This window comes from Eucyclogobius newberryi, unplaced genomic scaffold (genome assembly GCF_026437365.1).
Source record: "Eucyclogobius newberryi isolate DKJ021-1_F unplaced genomic scaffold, fEucNew1.0.hap1 SCAF_19, whole genome shotgun sequence".
Classification (NCBI taxonomy): Eukaryota; Metazoa; Chordata; class Actinopteri; order Gobiiformes; family Gobiidae; genus Eucyclogobius; species Eucyclogobius newberryi.
Window position 1 is genome coordinate 21,450,300 of NW_027315823.1, and position 21,740 is coordinate 21,472,039.

General features: G+C 39.4%; 3 protein-coding genes across 6 annotated transcripts in view; 1 reads left to right on the forward strand and 2 right to left on the reverse strand.

Annotated features, from left to right (window-relative positions):
• Positions 1-1,882: 1,882 nt before the first annotated feature.
• Positions 1,883-21,740, reverse strand: part of LOC140365610 (troponin I, slow skeletal muscle-like) — a 49,577-nt gene continuing 29,719 nt past the window's right edge. The window contains exons 1-7 of one of the 4 annotated variants that reach the window (XM_072452132.1): positions 4,133-4,170; positions 3,160-3,191; positions 2,876-2,914; positions 2,663-2,794; positions 2,507-2,596; positions 2,084-2,260; positions 1,883-1,999 (exon numbers count right to left, since the gene is read on the reverse strand). In XM_072452132.1, the coding sequence (XP_072308233.1) occupies positions 1,895-1,999; positions 2,084-2,260; positions 2,507-2,596; positions 2,663-2,794; positions 2,876-2,884 (513 nt within the window). In that variant the 5' untranslated portion in view covers positions 2,885-2,914; positions 3,160-3,191; positions 4,133-4,170 and the 3' untranslated portion in view covers positions 1,883-1,894. Of the gene's footprint in view, positions 2,000-2,083; positions 2,261-2,506; positions 2,597-2,662; positions 2,795-2,875; positions 2,984-3,159; positions 3,322-4,132; positions 4,171-21,740 lie in introns of those variants that run through there. The other 3 variants (XM_072452134.1, XM_072452133.1, XM_072452131.1) reach the window with 3 other exon arrangements.
• On the reverse strand, positions 6,423-9,923 carry csrp1b (cysteine and glycine-rich protein 1b). The gene is made up of 6 exons (XM_072452866.1): positions 9,782-9,923; positions 9,258-9,367; positions 7,151-7,319; positions 6,946-7,075; positions 6,785-6,878; positions 6,423-6,710 (listed from the first exon to the last, which is right to left on the reverse strand). The coding sequence occupies exons 2-6, from the start codon at positions 9,364-9,366 to the stop codon at positions 6,634-6,636; spliced, it is 579 nt and encodes a 192-aa protein (XP_072308967.1). The 5' UTR covers position 9,367; positions 9,782-9,923; the 3' UTR covers positions 6,423-6,633.
• nav1b (neuron navigator 1b) overlaps positions 19,917-21,740 on the forward strand; it is a 33,634-nt gene continuing 31,810 nt past the window's right edge. Inside the window, exons 1-2 of the mRNA XM_072452135.1 lie at positions 19,917-20,723; positions 21,456-21,544. Of these exons, the coding sequence (XP_072308236.1) occupies positions 19,954-20,723; positions 21,456-21,544 (859 nt within the window). The 5' untranslated portion in view covers positions 19,917-19,953. The remainder of the gene's footprint in view (positions 20,724-21,455; positions 21,545-21,740) is intronic.

Genomic DNA, 21,740 nt, shown 5'->3' on the forward strand with positions numbered 1-21,740 from the left:
TGCATGTACCAGCATGCCATCGCCAACATGCTTTGGTTTTGCCAGTTCTTCTGATACTTCTGAGGTTTATAGGCATTGGGTGACCCCACACAGAGTGTTTGGTCTCAACAGGAAAACTTCCCAGAGCTCAGAGGCACAACTAGGTTTTACTCAAGCTGCTCATTGCATAATTTAGATCATATTTTTGGAAGAGCAGGTCTTGAAGAATAGGGAAGGTTCTTAATAGCTATCAATGATTTATTTTTTGTTGTGAATACGTTTGTGGCTTTTGTCTCTTTCCTCATGCCATTAAATCCTGATGAATCCTGTGACTGGAGCTGAAGAAACTGTAAGTGAGTTCATTTGGCAAAGGATGATGAGCCAAGAGCAGTTCCAAATGCCTTCAGGTTAATCATCAAACCAACGTGTTTGAAAGACAACAAAGCCAAAGTGTTAAGTTGAGTAAGTCATATCGGCATTATCACACTGAGATAACAACATATTCTGTTCTAGTTGCTGACTTTGGTCCATATGCTTGAACAGAATTTCACCATTGCTTTGTTACAGACTCCACCTATGGAGAGGCGTCACAAACACAATACAAGAATACAAGCACAAGGTAATCAGCCCACATCATACACATTCACTAAGCAGTTATGACGGGGATCTATGACACATGTACAAGGTGTAATGGCCCCTCCACTGTGTTATCTAAACTCACTTTGACAAGTAGCTGGAGTTCTCACTTTCTCCTAGAGGCAGTAAACTGTGCGTGAGATAACACTGCCACCTTGTGGACGCAGGAATGTACTGACGATCCCAACATTATACACTGTGCTACACTCCCTGACCCCCCCCCCCCCCCCCCCCCCCCCAAAAAAAAAAAAAAAGGATTCAACTAAGCAATTACAGTAGGCCCTCTCCTCCTACTGGATAACTGTTACATGGGTGATGATCTTTCAGCTGTAACACGGTATTTAAACCCAACAGATGTAGTGAGTGGCTTTTCATTTCTGAAACAACCATGTGGAAAGATAAATCCCGTGGTCATGGAAAAGATGCCAGTGTGTTTGAAAAGGGTCTAATAATTGGCATAAAGCAGAGAAAACATCTAAGGAGAAGCAGATACTAATCTACTACAGATCTGAACCCCAGTGAGAGTGTTTGAGCTGGAGAAGGCTTTGTGCAGTGGTCACTCTCACATCATCAATACAAGATCAACTGGTGAAAAATAATGCAACACTGGATGGAAATAAATATTTTAATGTTTAATGCCACAGCAAATGTGTGCTGTAAAGCTAAAGGCGGTCCTACCAAATTAAATTTGAGTGTGACCCTTTTTTCTGTGAGTGTGACCCTTTTTTCTGTGGCAACTGGAAGTGTACGTGTATATAACTGTAAATGTAATTGTTAAAATTAGATATCTAAATATACATGCAACAAATGTATGTAGACTGAAAATCAATTACCAATTATGACCTAAATAGTTCCTCTCTGATGTAGTCTACCAGCCACACTCATGCAAACAGACAGGTGACGTCTGACCCCTGGTGGCGTGAGGTAATTGTCTGGGATGCTGCAGTTAAGCATTATAAACCTCTATATCCCTTTGTTGTTTTCTAGCCCATTGCAACTGATGATGACTGGATTTGTAGACTTTTATTTTGGTTTAATATACAAAAACACTTACAGCTTAAAATGTATAAATATATAACAGTGAACAAGTATAGAAGAAGCTTAATGTTATTATTTAAAGAACCAATAGAAAGATGACAGACTTTTTAATTGTTCTGTGCAAGCAGAGGTGAACTCAGTAAAACCATTATTAAGGAATTGTCAGTATTTTGTCTGTGACAGTTGTTTGCTGTGTTTATGTTATTTTTCAGGTCAGTAAAAAAACTGAAATTAAACATCTTTATTGGCTGGCACCCTTTGCTGCATCAAACATCTTCTTGCGTCCTTCCATGCCCGACATGGCCTCCACATTCTTCCTCCAGTCGCTCACTTCCACAGTTTTCTCCTGTGAAAACATACACGGATGTCCATATTAAAACTTTAACCTGACTAAAGACTGTAGTTATCTATCTTTGTAAATAGGACATACCTTCTCTGTGTCTTCTTTCTTTACAGATTTCAGATTCGCTCGGAGATCCAGGGACACTTTGTGTTTTGAACCCAGCAACGAGCGCAGGATGGCATCAGCTGAGACCCTCACTCTCCTCAGGTTTGGCCTTTTAAACTTCCCTCGCAGGTCCAGCACCTTGATGTTCAGGTCTTTGATCTGAAAGAAAGACACACCACTGTGTTTTAATGCAGTTTTAGCCCCCTAGACTTTCTTGGGCCCCACAGAACAAAACTGTGGTCTGCACAGGGGCGCCATATAATTTAAATCATTTCTAGCAAGCATTCATTTATACTGAATAAAAAGCAACTGATTTTCATTTCATCACCATTCATACGTGTCATACTTTGTTGGTCCTTCCAATACTTACTATTACTAATGCATTATCTTCAGGGTCACATTTACCTCTCTGGTGTTGTGCTGAACTTTGGCTTCAATGTCATACCGCTCCTCATCGACTTCGTCAATTTTGGCGTGCATCTCTTCACACAGGGCCTAAGGCAAAGGGGTTACTGAGCTACAAAAGTTATATTTTGAATGTCTCCAGGAAACACGCATTACCTTGAGTTCCTCTGGGGTCATGCTGTTGGCTTGTATCGGAGGAGCTTTTTCATCTAGATATCTGGCCTTTTCTTCTTCCTTTTCCAGTAGCTCTTGCTCCAGTTCCTCTTTGGCTTTTGCCACCATCAAGCTCTAGAATGCAGGAGATAGAAACAAGATTCAAGGCAGATTTACTAAAGCTCTGGGCCCCCACATTTGTCCACAAGCACGCACCTTCAGCATAAGCTTGCGGGACGCAGAAATTTTTGATTTCTGCAAAAGAGACATTTTATCTTTCTCCAGTTTACTCCTGTAATTCTCATACCACAATAAACATATAAACACCTACCTCTGGTCTGTGGGGAAAAGATGGCAGAAAACAAAATAAAAAATGAAACAAAAATGAGTGCTTTATTTCTTCCAGACAAATATTTTAACACGTCCAGCTTTAAGTAACTTTATGGCCATTTGATGTGTGATGCTCAATGGAAAGAATAACAGAAAGACAATCCACTTACGCTTTCTCCGGCATCTTGGCTATTCAGGTCCCCTGCAAGACAAAAATAAAACCTTTTGGCTTTTGAAGTGGTGGACAGCGGGGACCACCAAGGTCTAATCCAGAGAGTCTCAACTATGCTGTCAAATTTAGCCCCATTATACAGACATCCTTCCAGCCTTGCCTACAATGGACAGATTGTGTTGAGTGACAGTGGAATGACCTATTCATGGATTAAGAAACACATTTTCTTGTCTTAGAGAGACTTGGACCTGCCAACTGAGGTCGACTTCTTGTTTTGTAGCTCAATCTATTTGGGCTTGAGCAGGAGTTCTTTCACCTCGGAGGGGGATTACTCAGTCCACCACAAGGCAAAGTGATGGCAGACAGGCAAAAGCAAACACAGATCAACATGGCAGCTCGAGCACAGAGATAATGCTCACTCTAATCACCCATGTCCCACCCACACTGACCCAACACTGTATAAGACACAAATACAGCCATGCATCCCTTTTCTTGGAAATGTATTTGCCTGGTGCAACTTCACGTTATCCACACAGAAGATGTACTGGAAAAACAAATAATGTTTTTTTTTTAAATGTTTTTATTATTATTTATTATTATACATTATATGTATATGATTTATACAATTATATTTGAACATCATTTTGTGTAGCCACTGCTCTAATATCTCATGTCATTGTCTATCTACAAACATCTAGCATTTTTGCTTTAACACATTAATAATTCATATGTCCATATCAAATAAATAAATACATAAATAAAATAAAATCTACTAACAGTTACAAATCTTTGTACTCAGACAAAGAGTACAGAAAGAGTTTTCTCAATATTAAATGTTTTTTTTTGCTCCAGGTCAACCATGAAAAAGCAGTCTTGATCTCAATGGTTTTTACCTGGTTAAATAAAGGTTAATTTATAAATAATATTCAAACTAGTCTACATAACTAAGTGTGAATGGAGCCAGAGCTTACCGTACTGCGGATACTTCGGATGCTGACAGACCACACAGTGATGGGGAGAAGAACACAGGGGAATATTTATCTCTGCTCCCTTTGTCCCTCCTCTCTATCACAAGGAGTTTTAAATAGAAGCACACAGATAGTGACGCCCAATGGCACTCTCACACTTTTCTGTTTTCTGTTTGAGGATTATGTGCCGCTGAATGTGACACATCAGGTTTAGGGACTTTCACGTGAACCTAAATGCATAAGGCTTCTCTTTTTGACATAATTTTCAAGAAACTATCTTTATTTTTATTCAGTCTTGTTCATCCTATATTAGCGTTGCATAAAGAGACATTTGTAAAAGAAGTTCCTTGATGATGTTGTTTTTGTTTGTTTGCTTTGTTTCTGAACTGTTCATAGAAAAGTTGAAGATGTGCCATAACTCCCTGGAGATGGCAGGGCCCCTTGTGCTGATTAGGATAATAGCTACAGACAATGTTAAGCCATGGTTCTAAAGCAGGAATGTAGTTTCCAGTATACATTTGGCTAAAGCTCTCTAACTAAACATAGACAAATTGCAGCAACATGTGATGCTGCCAGTCTCCAATTTATTCTCCCAGACAACACTACAAAGGCCGAATGTGTATGTAGAATTTTTATTTCATGACATAAATGTATCCCCAGATATGACATAAGCATTTTCAAATCAATAATAGCTTTTACTGATAACAGTTGTAATGTTGATTTATTCTTATTTACAAAAAAACATTGGACTTGATGACCACAATGTTCATGTTAAAATCTGGGGTTTTGGTTCTCAAGATATTTGTACAATCAGAAAGTCAAATTATTCTCTCATGCAGCTTTAATTTTCATACAACTAAATCTTTCTCTGATCTGAATGGTCACTACCTAAAGCCCGGCACCTGCAGACAATCATCAGTGCTAGTGCAGCCTCTGCAGCTCAGTGAGTCTGGAGTTCTGGAGGTTGAACACGAGGCCTGGCCTGTCCATAAACCAAGCAGCAGTACTTTTCTAAACCAGTAGGCGCACTGGCTACACACCATAGCTCTAAGTCATATCCTACACAAAATTGCTCAATAAATAAATAAATAAATAAATAAATAAATAAATAAATAAATAAATAAATAAATAAATAAATATATATATATATATATATATATATATATATATATATATATATATATATATATATATATATATATATATATATATATATATATATATATATATATATATTTTAACAAGAATATAAAATCACACATTAAATCGTGTAATGTGTATATCAATGTAATATTATTACATTGATACTGCGGTACATAGTTAAACAAAGAATGTTTGTGTTGTGGTTGTGCCACAGGAGTTTGGACCAGAGCCCGAGCTGGAGCTGAGTCAGTGTCTCAGTCCCTCAGGCTGATTTGATTTATGACACTGTGAAATGCAGCGTTGGCCTATGGCAGCTGATTATAATTCCACTGTACACGGCATGTGGGATTAACTGCCAGACTGTCTCCTGGAAGCTGTGGCACATGCTGTGGCGATATAAGGCCCAAAAATAATCTCACTCTCTTATTTATCCATCTTCATTTTAGCTTCAAATGCTTTTCTTATTCAAACAACTAAAGATAAGATAAGATAAGATATTCCTTTATTGTCCCACATGGGGAAAATATGTGAATCTTAATTTCATAAACATAGACAAGACTTTTTAATCAGTGTGAATAGTTGACAAATTTGAGTTCCAGTAGATTATTGTGCAATTCACTGTGGTAGCTTTGAAATGTCTGTTTTGGCCAAAACATCCCTTATTTAAGCATGTTTTGTTGCCCAAATCATCATCTGACTCATTAGTTCAAACACCTTTATTCAGGTGCAGTCAACAGTCGATGTAGATGAATGTGTTTTTCAGGTCATTCATTGCACTGGTTCAACCTGTTTGATTAATGTTAAAAGTTAAAAAAGTAGTTTGTGATGCCAAAACCTTTGATATTAAGCTCAAAGCCTTTTTTTAGTGAATAGTCCATAAAGCTGTCTGACATCAAAACGTTTTCCAAAATGAGCTTCCATTTTAACTGTAAAATCTGCATAATTCTTTGCAATATTAGTTACAATAACGCCCAAATGTAATAAAGCAGAGAGGAATCTTGCCATTCCAAACCTTGCAAAAAAAACAAACACACAAAACAAACTTCAAGATCAGTCAAATGTTTCAGCATTTTTGTTTTATTTTAAATGAATTTGCTTGCCTCAAAATTTTAAAAGTGAAAGTCAGTTTACAAAAGCTTTATACTTTTCCGGTTGTTAAGTCGTTTTAAGATCCTTTGGATAAACACACACACTAAAAACCATGAGCATATGTAATATAATCAAATCTCCAGATGGAGCAGCGACATTTGCGTGCACAATCTTTTGCCCTTGTTTTCAGTCTCTTGTAGAAGCAGCAGTGAGGATGAGGGCCTCAGGTGCAGAGCACAGATGTGGCTGAAGGTGAGCTGTTGCCGCGGGCTTCACTGAGAGTGAGCCAGAGCGCCGGCCCCCTGACCAAACCCAAAGCCCTTTGGACCAAAACTCTTAGCGTAACAACCTAGATCAGTAAAATAAATGAGTAACAGATTATGAAGTAACCTTTTAGTATTTGAAGGCGAAATCGGCACAAACCTTTACAGTAGATCTCTCCATCTCTATCAGCCAGTGTTGTGGACTCCAGGCCTTTTCCACATTTGGCACATCGAAAGCATCCCTTGTGCCAGGACTGCAGACGAACAGAAAGTGATACATTTTCGATTGGACAAATATCACGATGTATTTGCTCTTCTTACATTGCCTCCTCCGATAACCTTCTCAGCGGCATACACCGTTTTCCCACATCGAGGACACACTTCTGAGCCTCCCGCTTTCTGGGCAAACTTGGAGGCATTAGGATTATTCGTCGGGCGATGAGGAGCTTGTCTGTCAAAAACGTGTCACATTAAACACCTCCTATTTTCAATACTTTTAAAATGTGTAATTCTGGCCCAGACTCACTCTTCAGGCTTGATTCCCAGCCCTTCACCAGTGTCCATGCTCAGGGTCCCCGCTCCGCCTCCAAAGCCGTAACCCTTTGGTCCATACTTCTTGCCGTAGCAGGATTTACAGTAGATCTCATCCACATGGACAGCCACTGTGGTGCTGTCCAGGTTCTTCTTACATACCACTGAATACAAAGAACAGAAAAAACATTACAAAATGGTGTAGTTATCATATTTTGTAATGTATTTATGTCACAGTTATTTTAAAAGTTATTGGAAAGAACTACTAATGACTTTACATGCTACTGTAACTATAAAGTCAAGTGGGTATTACTCAGTTACATGTACTTTTTGATTATGTGTTTACTTCTACTAAATAATAAATATGTAACAGTACTCTTTTTGAGTACTTTTTTTTTTCTTTTTCGAATTTTTGTGGTAAGATATATTTTTTAATTGTTTTATGTTTTGTCTCTCAAATTACATTAACTTCATATTATGAATCAGATGTTCCGTTCAGTTACTCTTACCTGAGTAGTAGTTTACCCAAATCATTTCTAGTGCCTTGACTACTTTGTGCACTTGAGTTCTAACTGTGATACCTGTCTCATTGGGGATATTGTGGAATCAGACATTTTATATTGATTAAGTAAAGGAATTAAATGTCAAATTTTGTTCAGAATTAATGGCTATTTCTACATGCACACCAAAAACCTACTTTATTATCTCGTATCTGGAGTTTTTATATTATTGAACAATTACATCGGAGTGAGTAATCTGTCTGATTGTTCACATTTTTGCAGGACAATTATGAAAAAAAAAACCCGGCAAACTAAAAACTAAAAACAAAACAATTATGATAAAAACAAAAAATGATGATGAGTACCTGGTTAGCATCTGAATGACCAGGGCTGATGCCGCCCAATGGCTTCAACATCCTGCTGCATATAAACAAATATGACCTCCTTTACTCCTCTTTCAAACCACAATCAGAAGACCACAAATTCAGGACCACAGAACACCGTGAATCTTCATCTAAGAGCCACAAACCACTCTTTTGTTGGCAGTGAGGTGAAGATTCTAAGCATGTTTGAAAGATGAGTTAAAGAGGCCATTTTTGTTAAAAGAGAATCCCTCTTTAAACAGAAATGGAGGTTTAAGGCTTAATTTACTGAAACAGGTGAACAGCAGCATTTTGAAACCAAGGGGCGGGGTCAGCTCGGGCCAGTCAGGTGCTGATTATGTACTCATCAGTGATGAGGGAGCGGCAGCCAGCTAACAATAGGATTGATATGGTCCTGGGATGTTAGGATAACTAAGAAGTTTAGTTTAAGGGGAAACTGTAAACAAGACAGGCTATTATCAGGAGGTTCCGCCCAGAGGGGAGCGCTTTCTCAGAGGAGAATAAATACTCAGACTAGATCCATAGATAAAGAGTGACTCTTGGATGAGAGCCGAAACATCTTGTTTTTCTAACAGTGTCCAGATGACTATAACTGAATCTTTTTTCTACAATTCTAGTTTTGTAATTTTTTCTGGCCATGTAAATGTAATAAAAACGTTTGTAGTCATAAGGCATAAGACAACAATCAAGTAAATGTTCTGTTTTCTTGAACTCCTGCTGCCCCATTGTAAGTAGAGGGCACTTCCAACACTAAAGTTAACTATTGTTCTTGTGCTTGGAAGCGTGTGCAGTGAGTCCACACAATCCTTTTGATATGATCACAATGCGGTGGATTTTTCTGTTTTTCTTTTACAAGAACATAAAAGAAACGATGTCTCTGAAGTATAACACCCTGACGTAACCTATATCGTTGCTTGACTTTTTACACAATTTATTTGCATTCCACTCACTGCATTCTCCGTCAGCTCCGATAAATCCTGGCCTGTGTTTGAGCAGAGCCATGTGTCCTCCTCTGCCTTTTAAGGAAAACTTTGTCACATGTTTGCACGCTGTCCAAATAAGGAGTGGGATTCCTAAGTGCGAACCTGCGGATGCTCGATTCCTCCTGTCAAATACCCCACACTCCACTTTTATCTGAGTTTTTTTCTCTCTTCTCTCTGAATGGTTCGTGTGAGTCGCTCGACAACTTAAGAAGATTATGTGAGATGTGAATACTTACTGCACAGAAAGCAGGATTTGTGCCAACTCTTCCCCTCGCACTGCACTTCCTCTGCGAAGTACACAGTTTTCTGGCAGCAGCCGCACTTGTTTCCTCCTCCTAAAGGCATTCTGCGACCACACACAAGACAAACTGATTTACCTATTTATCATGTCTTCATTCACTGTCTAGTTCAGCCAATGGTCATTATCGTTAACACAAATCGGAGGTAGCGACATCCATAAAAGGAGAGGAGTTATACCAATGACTCAAGGTTAACAATAAAATGTAAATTACTAGAACATTTCAGCTCAACGTATTTTTGAACTCTGACAAAATTACAAGTGAAATCCCCAATATATCAGGCAGATTAATTATTGAAATGTTTGATACAATTATGTTTTACTTGTTATGAATAGGCAATTTGATGTTACGATGCTAATTTACAGCAAAAACCAAACATCAAGCTTTAAATGTGTCATAGTCTCAGGTATTATTTCAGTTCAAAAATAGAAAAATATTGCTCTACAGTCTAAAGTGCTTACCTGTCCGGTGTTGAATGTTTTTGCTCTTTATTCTGAAGATGCAGCTGAACTCAAAAAGTTGGCCTAAGAAGTGAGAGGCTGAGTGGACAGTGGAGCGACTGAGGAGGAGTCTGGAGGCAGAGCGAGCGCCTAAGAAGGGAGGAGAGTGTGAAACATGCTACATTTGAGAATGACCTTGTAAGAGCAGCAATGAGCTATTGGAATTCATTCAAACAGAATTTAAAGCCAATTTGTCATCTTAAAACCTAATGAAAAGCCCTTTTTTAATTTCCGAAGAACACAAAACAAATGTGATGTTGTGGCTTCTTCCTTGCGCTTGTTTTGCTTTTCTCTGGGCATTGTTCACCCCTTTGTCACTTTTCCAACTCTTTTGGTTCATCTTTGTTGTAGACTTTGAGTAATTTGTCACATAAGTAAAACCCTTGCTCTTCTTGGTAGAGGTCATGGGACGTCCTCTCCAGAGACCATGTATAGACTTTTTAATTGACTATGTGACTTGTGGGTCAAGTGGTCTCCCCTACTGTTCACCCTTAACACAACAGGGAATGTGAGCATAGTACAATACTCTCTTGAATATACCTGAAAACTTGAGACTTAAAGGTGCACCATGTCACTTTTCTGCCATGGAGGTGTCATTGCGTCATAGCAGTGGTTTGCCCTTTTTTCCTTGAAGCCCCCCCCTGCTGATCCGCAGACTTTCCAGGGGCCGGTCCAAAACTCTGGCCCCCACAAATGCATTACGTGATAATTATTATTTATTTCAAACAAAAACACCCAATGTCCAATTATTTGTTTGTGGTATCATGTATTAACTTATCTTTATTTGGCACAGATTATTACTTTGATGACCTGACCCTCTGACCAGACAAAGCTCTGGGGAACTACGATTTTCACAATACAGCATTGTCTCAGTCTCAGCGGCATTGAAGGACGGGTCAAATGCGAGGCCCTATGATGACACAAAGGTGTAACTTAACCATATGGACAGATCAGGTCAGGTCTGTGGAGAATATTCTCAAGGCTTTTTTCAATTATAAACATTTGTTTGTAAATCATTGTAGTTCATGGAGACTTGTCTTCTTTCTGTAACCTGTAAGGCCAGTGTGATATTACACTATCAGACCCTGCTCTGAAAGATGGAGTTATGTCTTACCGTACGTATTAAAACTAACCATCACCCCTAATCTTTTATTCCGACAGCTATTAGGCTGTTAAACTTTTTGCAGGTCTTGGGGTTCTCTCTTGTGTGCTATTTTAAGCCTCTTTTATTTCACACATATGATTATGAATGGGCTCCACCATGTTTGTTGTGTGATTGGTTTGTTAAACTGATTTTTATTGTCTGATGCTGTTCTATTGCATTGCTCCTTTAAGGAAGGATAGAGTTGTCTGAATGAGAATCTGAAATGCAAAAATGGTAAAAAAAAAAAAAAAAAGCATTCTGTGGAACATTACAAACAACCAGAATATTCACATACACCTATAAGATATTTGTGCATTTCGTAATACAATGCAATTTTACACATCATTTAATAAGCAAACCAGTCAATTATACAATGCCATCAAAGTGATTTTCGTCGTCCCGTGTTATTAAATGACTTGCAGTATTAATGGCATGTCTAGACTCGGGGCACAGATGGCATTTTGCTGTGACTTGTCCACTCTGACATTCAACAGTTGTAGCCCTTCAGTAAGAGAAGTGGACATGTGACCTTTACTTGCATTACAAATTGCCATCTGAATGCATGGCTGTTAAAATAATATCAGATTGTCTAGACTATTGTAGATTTATTTTGTTTCTTATGTTAAAAGTGCGGGGATGCTGATACATAGTGCCAAGCCTCCCTCTCCTCCCCGCCCCTCCAGGATCCTCATCATCATCTGAGGAGACAGTGATGAACTCCAGAAGACTATTTATAGTCCATGGTTGGCCAACACTAGCCCTCTGTCTCTGCTTCGTGGACATGATCCGCCTGGGCTAGTTGGAGTCATGTGACCAGGCGGCTCATGACAGACAGAGCCAAGAAGAGGAGGAGAAGTGATCAAGAGAGCGCGGTAAACCCGGAGGAGGAGGAGAACAGAAGGACGCGGCTGGGCAATGCTCCAGGCTTATGTGACTGGAGTTTTGGGCTCGACTCAGGGATTTTGCACTTGACCTAAACCAAAACGCTTCCCCATGATGTCTTCGTTTTGGCAGCTTTGACTGTAGAAAAAATTGCCAAGCTTTCAGGTGGGTCTGCTTCACCATTCATCTGCTTACATTTTTAGATTTTCTTGTTGATTTTAATACTAGGGTTGGATGAAATAATAAAATAGGCATGCTATATTTACTTTCATTTGCAGTGTGTTTGCACAGGCACAGCTATTTCTTTTGACCTATAGTGAAAACAAAAGTCAGAAAATGTGTTTTTTGTTATTTTTATTAAATCTACTTTCTATTTTTTATTATTTTTTTGTTATTTTTATTAAATCTACTATCATGTTACGTAATTAATGTCTTGAATGATTGCAGATCATGTCCTATTTTAATTCTTTCAGTTCATCCTTTTTTGCAGGTTATTGCCAAAGAACACCAAATGCAAAAACTAAACCAACACTTTAATTTAGGACCACATGTTATTGTTGATTAAGTGGTATTTGGCAGATTAGTTAGTTATTCAGGCAATACATAGTGTTTATAAAGCATGTAATGATGCATTTTACGATTACGTCCAAAATCATCCATATGATGCTGAAACAAAAAGCGTGGTTGGAAAACACAGTTGTTGAATACAGATTAATAACCACAAAACATTAAGAAATATCTAATTACATTCTTAGTATTCCCATTAATACTCATCATTTGTGGTCACTGAACTACAATGTCACCGAAAAATACAAATCCTTTTCCAAGCCCTTTAGCTTTACACAGCACTAATTTAATTGAACTAAATCGTTACCCTGCATGTTCAAACCTGACCCAAACCTAATCAGTGTGGTCAAAAGAATCAAATCACTGTGTTTCCAACTGGTACAGCCTTGTAATGTCATTTAGATGTAGATAAGGAGTTTGTACGCTCCCTAAACAGAATTACTTTTATTTTATGGGGGAAATTCGGTAATTGCATGTATCAGGGAATCTTTCCACTGGACTGGACCGTAATGCATTTAAACCAACTGCTTTTAATATCGTTGCAGTTTCAAAACGCGACCAGCAGAGGTCAGTAACAGCTCGTTTAGGTGGACTGTGACGCTGAGACACACCCATGTCTCTCTCTTCCCCTCTCTGTCCCTCTCTCTACCTTTCACTAGACTCTTTCTCTCCTCGCCGGTAGCTTTGGTTGGTTGCAAACTGCTGCATCGATGCAAAAGGTGACACGGGTTTGTTAAGTCAAGCGTAAAGGGAGCAATAGACTGTGATGTGTATGATTAATAAGCAGCAGCATCACGGCTACTACTTTGAGACGCGGAGGACGTGTCTGGGACTGCAGAGCGCGTCTGTTTGTACCTGCCTCGCACCGGCTTGATCCCGTAGATTGGCCCAGTTAATTAAACAGTAATTATGTTCTGCACAGCTCAATAGATTGTATATCGTTCATAATTTGTTCTCCCCGTTTTTTCTCAAGGTCAGATGGTTGTGTGTTGTCTCCCATTTCAGATGTATTAGTGTGACCAGTAGCCTGTTGGAATGAATGATTTGACAAGGCAATTATATGAAGTGGAGAGCCATTAACACAATTATGCTGAATAATGTGAGTTGATATACATGTGTTTGGTTTTGAGTTGCTGTTGTTGTTATTGTTACTGTTGTTGTTGTTGTTGTAGTAGTAGTAATAGTAGTAGTAATAGGTTCCAGGTTGTTTGTAACCATGTCATTTTGATGCAGCAGGACTGAAAAGCAACAGTCTATGCAAACCTGTAAAATGAAATAGCATTCCATAAATTGCAAAGCAGCTTTCAGTGATTTACTTTGCTTTATTGTCTGACAGTAGCTACAGGTATGTGTGTACTGTACTGCCTCTTTAACTTCAAATAGGTGTCACTGATCCACCTTAACAGCACCGCGCTCTTCCTTGACTTTACACCTTGCTCTGGGCATAATCTAAATCTGGACTTTCTGCCTGTTCTTTATTGTATGTCCTGCTCTTGCACTGCTGCTATTAAGTTGCATTGTGCATTTTATGTTCTGACACTTTCCCCCTCCAATCCACAGCTCATCTATTAGAACAAGGTGTGATAATGTCCATCATAATCACTGTCCATCCCTATAGCCCACATTCCCACAGTGGGTCACGGCGAGGAAGCATTGCCCCATAAGCGGCCAGTGACAAACACAAAGTGACAATTCAAATCAGTCCAGTTCAGTGGCTCAGGCTGTGACTCAGGGCAGAAAAGATGCACACTCAACGAATGAGGACGGGAAGCTCGTGCATGAGGATTTCATCAGGTTCTACTTGGCCTACTTTGTGACTTGCCACTTTACAGCGGTCCAGGTCCATTTGTGAGCTGGAGAAGAGTGGCGGTGCCTGGTAGCTGCACATCCACAACTGCTGCAGAGGATGTGTCTGGAGTATTGTTATGCAAGCGGGAAGAGAGCAGAGAGCAGCCCTACTTTGATCTAGACAGTGGACGGACCAGCGCATGCCTTTGGTCTGCAGCTTTCATCAGCGGACGATAGATTTCTGAGCCGTTGCATTGTAATGGGACTTTCTGAATTAGCCATCACACCACTCTATAAATAGGTAAGTAATTGACACTGAAGGTCAGTCTTGCACCCTTTACAATGTTCACCAGTTTGAGTTGAGGTTTGTTGTATTTTATGTAGTTTAAAGTTGCATGTTTCTGCTGCTTATGTCAGACTGCTTTGATACAAACGTGAGTGGAAAAGTTCCCATACTGTGTCAACTTAACATGATACACGTTTATGGAACTTATGTGCTCATCATTTGTATAAATCAAAGTAGCTTTTCTGAGACCCCGGGGTAAATAGGACAGAATCAGGCTGCTGAACTAATTGCTACAAAGACCCTTCTGTTCTGCACTGGACCTTTATTGTCCTGGGATGGGAAAGCATGTTCTCTGTAAATGTTGGGACTGGGAGTGCTGACTCATGCTAGTCTGCTGCTGTACGAGGCTTTGGACTGTTCATCCAGTGAATTACATTGACACAAAAAGCAAGAATGAGTATACGAATATATGAGAGGGAGCAGTCTAAATGAGAAAGTATTGTTGTTTTAGATTTCTTGAGTCTCTGCACGCTATTGTAGCTGCTTGTGCCTAAAAAGTTTATAGACCGGACTAAAAATGCTTATTTATAGTAATCAATAGCGTGATATCCTTTTTTGTAACAGTAGAGTTGCACTGGCTGCTATTGTGAAATTGAGCTGTGGTTCACTCCAGGTTTGATCAAACAAAACAAACTGGACTTTTCCTGTCGTTTTTAGTGTTGCACTAAATAAATCACTGTAAATATCATGTTTGGTTCAAGTGACAGTACGTTCATTTTGTTGAGCTTCTCTTGTATTTGAGCCAACTTTATCACAATCTTTTTCAGGATACTTTGTCACATAGTCAAGTATTAGAGTTGTAATAAATAAAATAAAATACAATAAGTGATGCCCAGATAATATCAAAAGTATTAATTCTGAAAAACAAAACATATGTAGGACATTTTAAAATTGTCTTGGTTTTTGGATCAGAACACATGTAATATTGAAGAATCATGAAAAATACATCATAAGTTACAAAGAAACAGTCCATATCCCTGTTATTAAAAAGTTGTGGACAGAATTTATTTCCAATAAAACCTAATTATATCCACAGATGACTTTAACGGTCACAAACTTGTATGTCTAACAGTGCATTATCCACCAGGCCAAAGCAAATGTCCATTATGGGTCGAGTGGCTCAATGCCTCCCTTTATATAATGATGCACACAACACAGATGGTGCCATAATTCAATTCTTTACAGGGAGGACTCTGGCAGTGGCAATAACACAAATGATGCATGATGTCATCTCCATTCGGACCATTGTAGTGGACAGTCTGCCTTTTTTAACTCTAATGATTCCAGTGTTAAATCAGTCCTATTGATTTAAGGTAGAGCAAGCTAACACAGACTATAGTGAGAGGAGAATGGTGTTGAATAAGTGTGTACCATGTCTGGTGTTTCTACTTGTGGTTGATGCATGTAACAGATGCTTTGGGTTTCCTTTCATATATTCAAACCACAATCAGGCATAGCATTGTCCTGGTTTGTAACTCAATAAACACAACATACAGTATTGTATTGTTTTCCTATATACATTCCGCCTCCTTTTCAATACTAGGTTACTGTGAATGTTTTTGTGGTCTTTCTTTGCTCTTCTGGCTTCTGTGGCGGATGTTCCACCTTAGCTAACCCAAAATGACATGGGATGGTCCTGAAAAGCTAATACATATTTAATGCCTTTCATAAAAAGATGTTACGCAATGCACCTATTCTTGGAACTTAGTCGGGGCAAAGATAATTTGTATTTATACATGTATTTGTATTGTTGTCAATTGCACACTTGGCATGTTCTTGTAAATTGCATTACTTTATGTAAATATTATATTAGTCCATATTTGTCCTACTAATTTAAATGTTGCATTTGACATTATAGAGTAGACAATAAAGGCCTGTCGCAGTACTGCCCCACTCTTGGGCAATTCATTATGCAGGATGGGTCAGTTGCATAACGGCCTCATTCACAAGCTTGATTTGATTAAATCATTCATGTTTGTGCTGAAAAAACCTACTTTTGGATATTATATATATCATGTTCTCCAAGTTGGGGTGCACGGTGGCAAAGGCGGTTAGCGCTCTTGCCTCCCAAGAAAGAGATCATGCGTTTGATTCCCGGACCAGACCAACATCACATGATCTCTCTGGGTGGAGTCTGCATGTTCTCCCCGTGTTACCGTGGGTTCTCTCCGGGTTCTCCGGCTTCCTCCCACCGTCCAAAGACATGCATGTGTTAGGTAAAAATTGGTGACTCTAAATTGGCCCTAGTGAATGAATGTGAGAGTGAAGTGTCTGTTATGTCTCTGTGTTGGCCCTGCGACAAGTTGGCCACTGTCCAGGGTGTACCCCGCCTAAGGCCCGAAGTCACTGGGATAGGCTCCAGTCACCCGCGACCCCAAAAGGGAACAAGTGGTAGAAAATGGATGGAGAAAATGGATGGATGTTCTCCAAGTGTCCAGCCAGTCAGTTGTTTGTTCTCTAACCCAAAGTGTAGGATTTTATTCTGTCGTGTCCTAGGCAAGAGATTTTACCCATCTATTTATTTAGGATCCATCCATCCATTTTTATTACATTATTATTACTGGACCAATAACAATTCTGTCAGATCCTGTCAGAGCTTTCATCTTTATTTCTAATCTATATATATTCCATAGTAAGTATATATATATATATATATATATATATATATATAAAATATATATATTATATATATATATATATATATAATATATATTATAGATACAATTGTTTTGAAAGAACTGGCTGAGGTGGACCACCATACAGCAGCTACATTAAAACATTAAATGACTCACTGAGAGACTTAATCCTTGTCATAAAATAAGTGATGAGCTCATTTACACAAATCTAATCATTTCATAAAACAAGATAAGCAGGCTTCAAATTAAAGTCATCTTTGTGTTATTTATAGAGCGTAACTGACCACAAGAACCCTGAAGTCATACAGCATAAAAATGGATTACATTTTTTAAAAATATAAAGTCTGCACCCCACAGGCAGATTAAAAAAAAAAAAAAAATAATAATTCAAATAATACATTTGGTTTAAATGTAGCTATTTTAGCTTCTTGACTTGAGTTGTACTTTTAACTTTATCTTAACTTGACTACAAGAGGCATCTGTTAGTTGCTCTTTCTTGTGATATCTCTTGGAGCAGTTTCTAAAGAATATCTAAACTTGCTCACCCATTGTAACTGACTGTCTGGCATATGGGTTTTCGATCTAGACATTATTCTGTTGTTTACTGTGGACTCAAACTTGTCATTTCTTATAAAGTCTGTGCAGTTGAATTTGGCTTTCAGACGGTGGAAAACGTGTCTTGCATTTTGCCCTGGCTGAACCTCAATCGCGCAGTGCAAAGTCACAAGAGGACACAGCAAATCTGGGCCTTGGTGCTATATATAAGAATTAGATCATGCCTCTTGTCAAAGGGAGAAAATTGAATTGGGCAGAGGAAATATCTCCTGGTACAATTTGAAAGCTTGTCGGACTTCTGCAAACCAAATAAAACTGTCATCAGGTGTGACCACAAAACAGTGTAATTACAGTGAGCATCTTAAACCTCCGAACCACTGACCAATTTCCACTGTTGCCCATCTATGTTTTATAGTCAAGCTATAATTTAACGATTCATTTTGATTGATTGTAGCATATGAAAGTATCTTTATGCCGTCCTAGTTTTGTAAAGAGGTATTTCTGTGACAAATTGCCAGTCGGGCCAAGTGTAAGGGTTGATTTCATGTTAGACAGAGAGATATTTGAACTGCTTTGAAGACACCACGATGAAACGGAATCTTCTTGAAAAAAGGCATTCAGATTGTGTGCTTGATTGTGAAGAAAACTCCCAAGCGCCCCGGGGCGAAGGGAGCATGATGTCACCAAAGAGGGTAACGCGAGTCACTCATGAGTTTGTTGATAGGTGGCGGGAGTGTGAGAGTGTCCGGGGGCCAGACAGTGGAGACAGAGAGGTCTTTGGAGTGGCCGTGGCTCACTGTTGTCCCGCATCGATCGGCTCCATCACTTAAACGGCGCTTGTGGGTCCAAATTGCATTACTGTAAGCTGCAGCGTGCAGTGGAAAGCAGCTCGTCTCTGTCTGAGTCTTGTCTTACTCTGGACCATCACACACTTCTCCTGCCAAAGGTAGTCCACACAACAAACATCAAATAATATTGAGAGTGAAAGCCACTTTACATAATATATTTGTGTGAATGTACTATTTTGAATCAGTATTAAGCTTACTGTCACTTTTATTAGTATTTTTATATGTAAACCTAGGTAAAACTTTACAGATCATTTTAAATAAATTTCAAGATCATTATTCGGGGCCTCATGGGGTTGACAAGGGAGCTGCGGCGCCACAGACGTTCAGAATGGCTCTAGTGTAATCGCTCAAAAGGGTTTAAAGTGATATTTTGTGCAGACATGAACCTCAACCAAGACATTTACTGGTACATTTTAGCACTTTTCTGATGCATTGTTGAAAGATCTGGATAATGCAAACAAATATATACATTTTGTCACTATCACACTAATTGTATTACCTTGCGACTATTTTACCTGTGTAAAAATATAGTTGGATATAATGTAAAAATAACAACCCCATCTAGTGGTAAAATACTGCATTACATACAGCATGGCTCGCTACAAAGAGTAATATGACAGACTTGAATAGACATTGGACAGGACAGTTTCGGGAGGGCTGTGTGATCGGAGCGGTTAGGGTGCTGCAGGGGCAGCTGGTGTTGGCGGGGCATTAAAGGGGCCCCTCTCCTGCTGCCTGTGCCAAGTGGTGTCAGTCTGTCACTGTTTTCACTGCAGGTTGTGGCTGTATGACATTCGCCAAGCCTGTTTAAACATATGTTGCCTTTTTATCATTAAATTCCATGCTTTATTATTTGATTACAAATGTATTTGTCAGAGGTTAACATGTCTATATCATTTGACCCTTGATTTTAATCTGGTAACTATTGTAATTTGCCTCTCAGTCCTTTAGGCAACCACACGTTTGTAACTGATACATACATAAGGCATAATGGGGGCTGCCTTAAACCATCTTCTCCCATTTCCCGGCTCCATACATGCAGTCAGTCATCTAGTCTGTGGTGAGGTAGACGCCTAGGAGTGCACAGCTGTTTCAAAGTCTGTCTGCAGCAACAACACGCTTAGACGGCCAGAAACAGACAACAAAATGCATTCACTGTCACCCATCATTACTCTCACTCATATTTACATTGCGTAACCACATTTTCTCTTTTTCTGACTAAATGCAGTCTGAAATGTGTTGTTGGTTAGCTGCTTTGTGAAAAAATATCGGCCTATGACAATTCATTTTGTTGTTTTTCTGCTAAATTGCTGAGGATTGTATGTGTCCTGGCTTATCTTCCAGATCTGACTTGACCGACTGTGATCATGAGTGGTGGAGTGAACTTCAAAGTGATGTCCCAGAGCCAAAGTGACATGGGTGTCAGGTCCACTCAGCCTTTACCCCACAGCATCCTGCCCTTGCCTACAATAGATCGAGGACACCATTATAGAAGCCTCCCACATCCTCCGGTACAGCCTCCATACACATCTGCTCGACGCCCCTCATGCTCCCAATCCTCTGCTTCCTCTGCCCACTCCGAGCAGCTAAAAGGTGGCGCTATGAAGAGCCACCTGCTACGGCAAAAGACTGGCATACACGCTCACAGAAGCCCAGCGGGAACTGCTCGCACCGATGGCACGTGCTCGGCCTACAGCAGCCCGCAGATACCAAAGAGAGAAACCCCTCGATCTAAAGACACTCTTGACCTCCGCTCCAGCACCTTGACACACAGAGCTCTGCGAGATCTTCAGTTCAGGCGAAACGCAAACAAAAACTGGACTTTTGGTAAATATCGCATGAGGCCCGCCCCAGAGGAAAGTGATCCTCTCTGTAATGTCCAGCTTGGCCTTGTAGGAGGACGTCTGCTCAGCTCTAAAGGCACAAATGGTAATGAGATCCCCAAGGTGCCCCAGGTGACAGTGGACAACATCAGGAAAGAGGTGGGGAATAACTCCTACCAGGACCTGAGGGCTGTAAAACCAGAGGCGTCCAGTCGCGTCCAAGGGAGGGCGTCCTATCCCCCTTTCAAGATGGCCCGAAGAGTAAGTGAGCCAGGGAAAATCAACATGGCCGCTGTGGCTCCATTCAGGTTCAGGTAAGTGCAGTTATAGTTGAATATACACATAATCATCAACAAAATTAACAGTATTTTCCGACTTTAGGTCGCACCTTTTTTCATAGTTTTGTACTCATACTTATACTTACTTATACTCCGGAGCGACTTATATGTGATATTATTTGTTATTTGACACTTTTCTTTTTATTTCACACTTGCAACCACATTTCATACTCCAGTGCAACTTATGTTTTTTCTTCTCAATTATGCATTTTTTGGCTGGTGCGACTTATAGTCCGGAAAATACGGTACATACTTTGTAATAGTCACTTAGTTTTGACCATTTTAAACATCCGAATATGGTCCAAACGTGGCCCTTATTCTAACAACTGGATCTATAATGTTTCTAGGGCTGTAGTCATTTGGTCGATTAATTGGTCGATGGAGTCTTAGATGACCAAAGTTAATATTAGACTAATTTAACTAATAATTGTATTGGGAACATAAGCATTGAGCGAGTTGACTTGAGTTTTGGGAGTGGCTGGACAATTGAATCTGCCTTTTCACTTGAAGATGGCTGTTTTGTTTACTAGTACTTCTCAGTTCAGAACTTTATTTATCATCTTTTGATCTCACACAGGTTTTTGCCTCCTTTTAGTCAATTGATGATGCACAGGGAATGTCTTTAGCTGACCAAGAGTTTCCTTTGTTCACTACAGCTCAATGTTACAACATTTGTGATATTCAAATAAGAGTTTTAACTACATCTAGGTTTCAAATGCAAGAGGAGATGGACGCCTCTCTGGATGATCTGAGTGACTGCTCTTCTGACTCCATGGAGGTTTGCTGCGATGATCTTGGTGAGCCTTATTTTTTAATACAGTGCACTAGGTCTATGTATTTTACTGAACAAAGAGAAACATGTCTTTTTATTTTTGTTAGACATTATTTTACATCGCTATGGGTCAAAATCGGAATATTCTGTGTGATATCATAAAAAGAGATTGTTTGTTGTTCATTCAAAGTAATTCATGTTTCCGGTGGATTACATGTTTG

Excerpts from the sequence above, each read along its gene's own strand:
- csrp1b (XM_072452866.1), bottom strand. The coding sequence starts at position 9,366 with ATGCCTTTAGGAGGAGGAAACAAGTGCGGCTGCTGCCAGAAAACTGTG. Across the intron at positions 7,320-9,257 it reads CAAATCCTGCTTTCTGTGCA|TGGTATGTAAGAAGAACCTG; the intron begins GTAAGTATTCAC and ends CTTTGTATTCAG. Across the intron at positions 6,879-6,945 it reads AGGTTATCGGAGGAGGCAAT|TCCTGGCACAAGGGATGCTT; the intron begins GTAAGAAGAGCA and ends GTTCGTCTGCAG.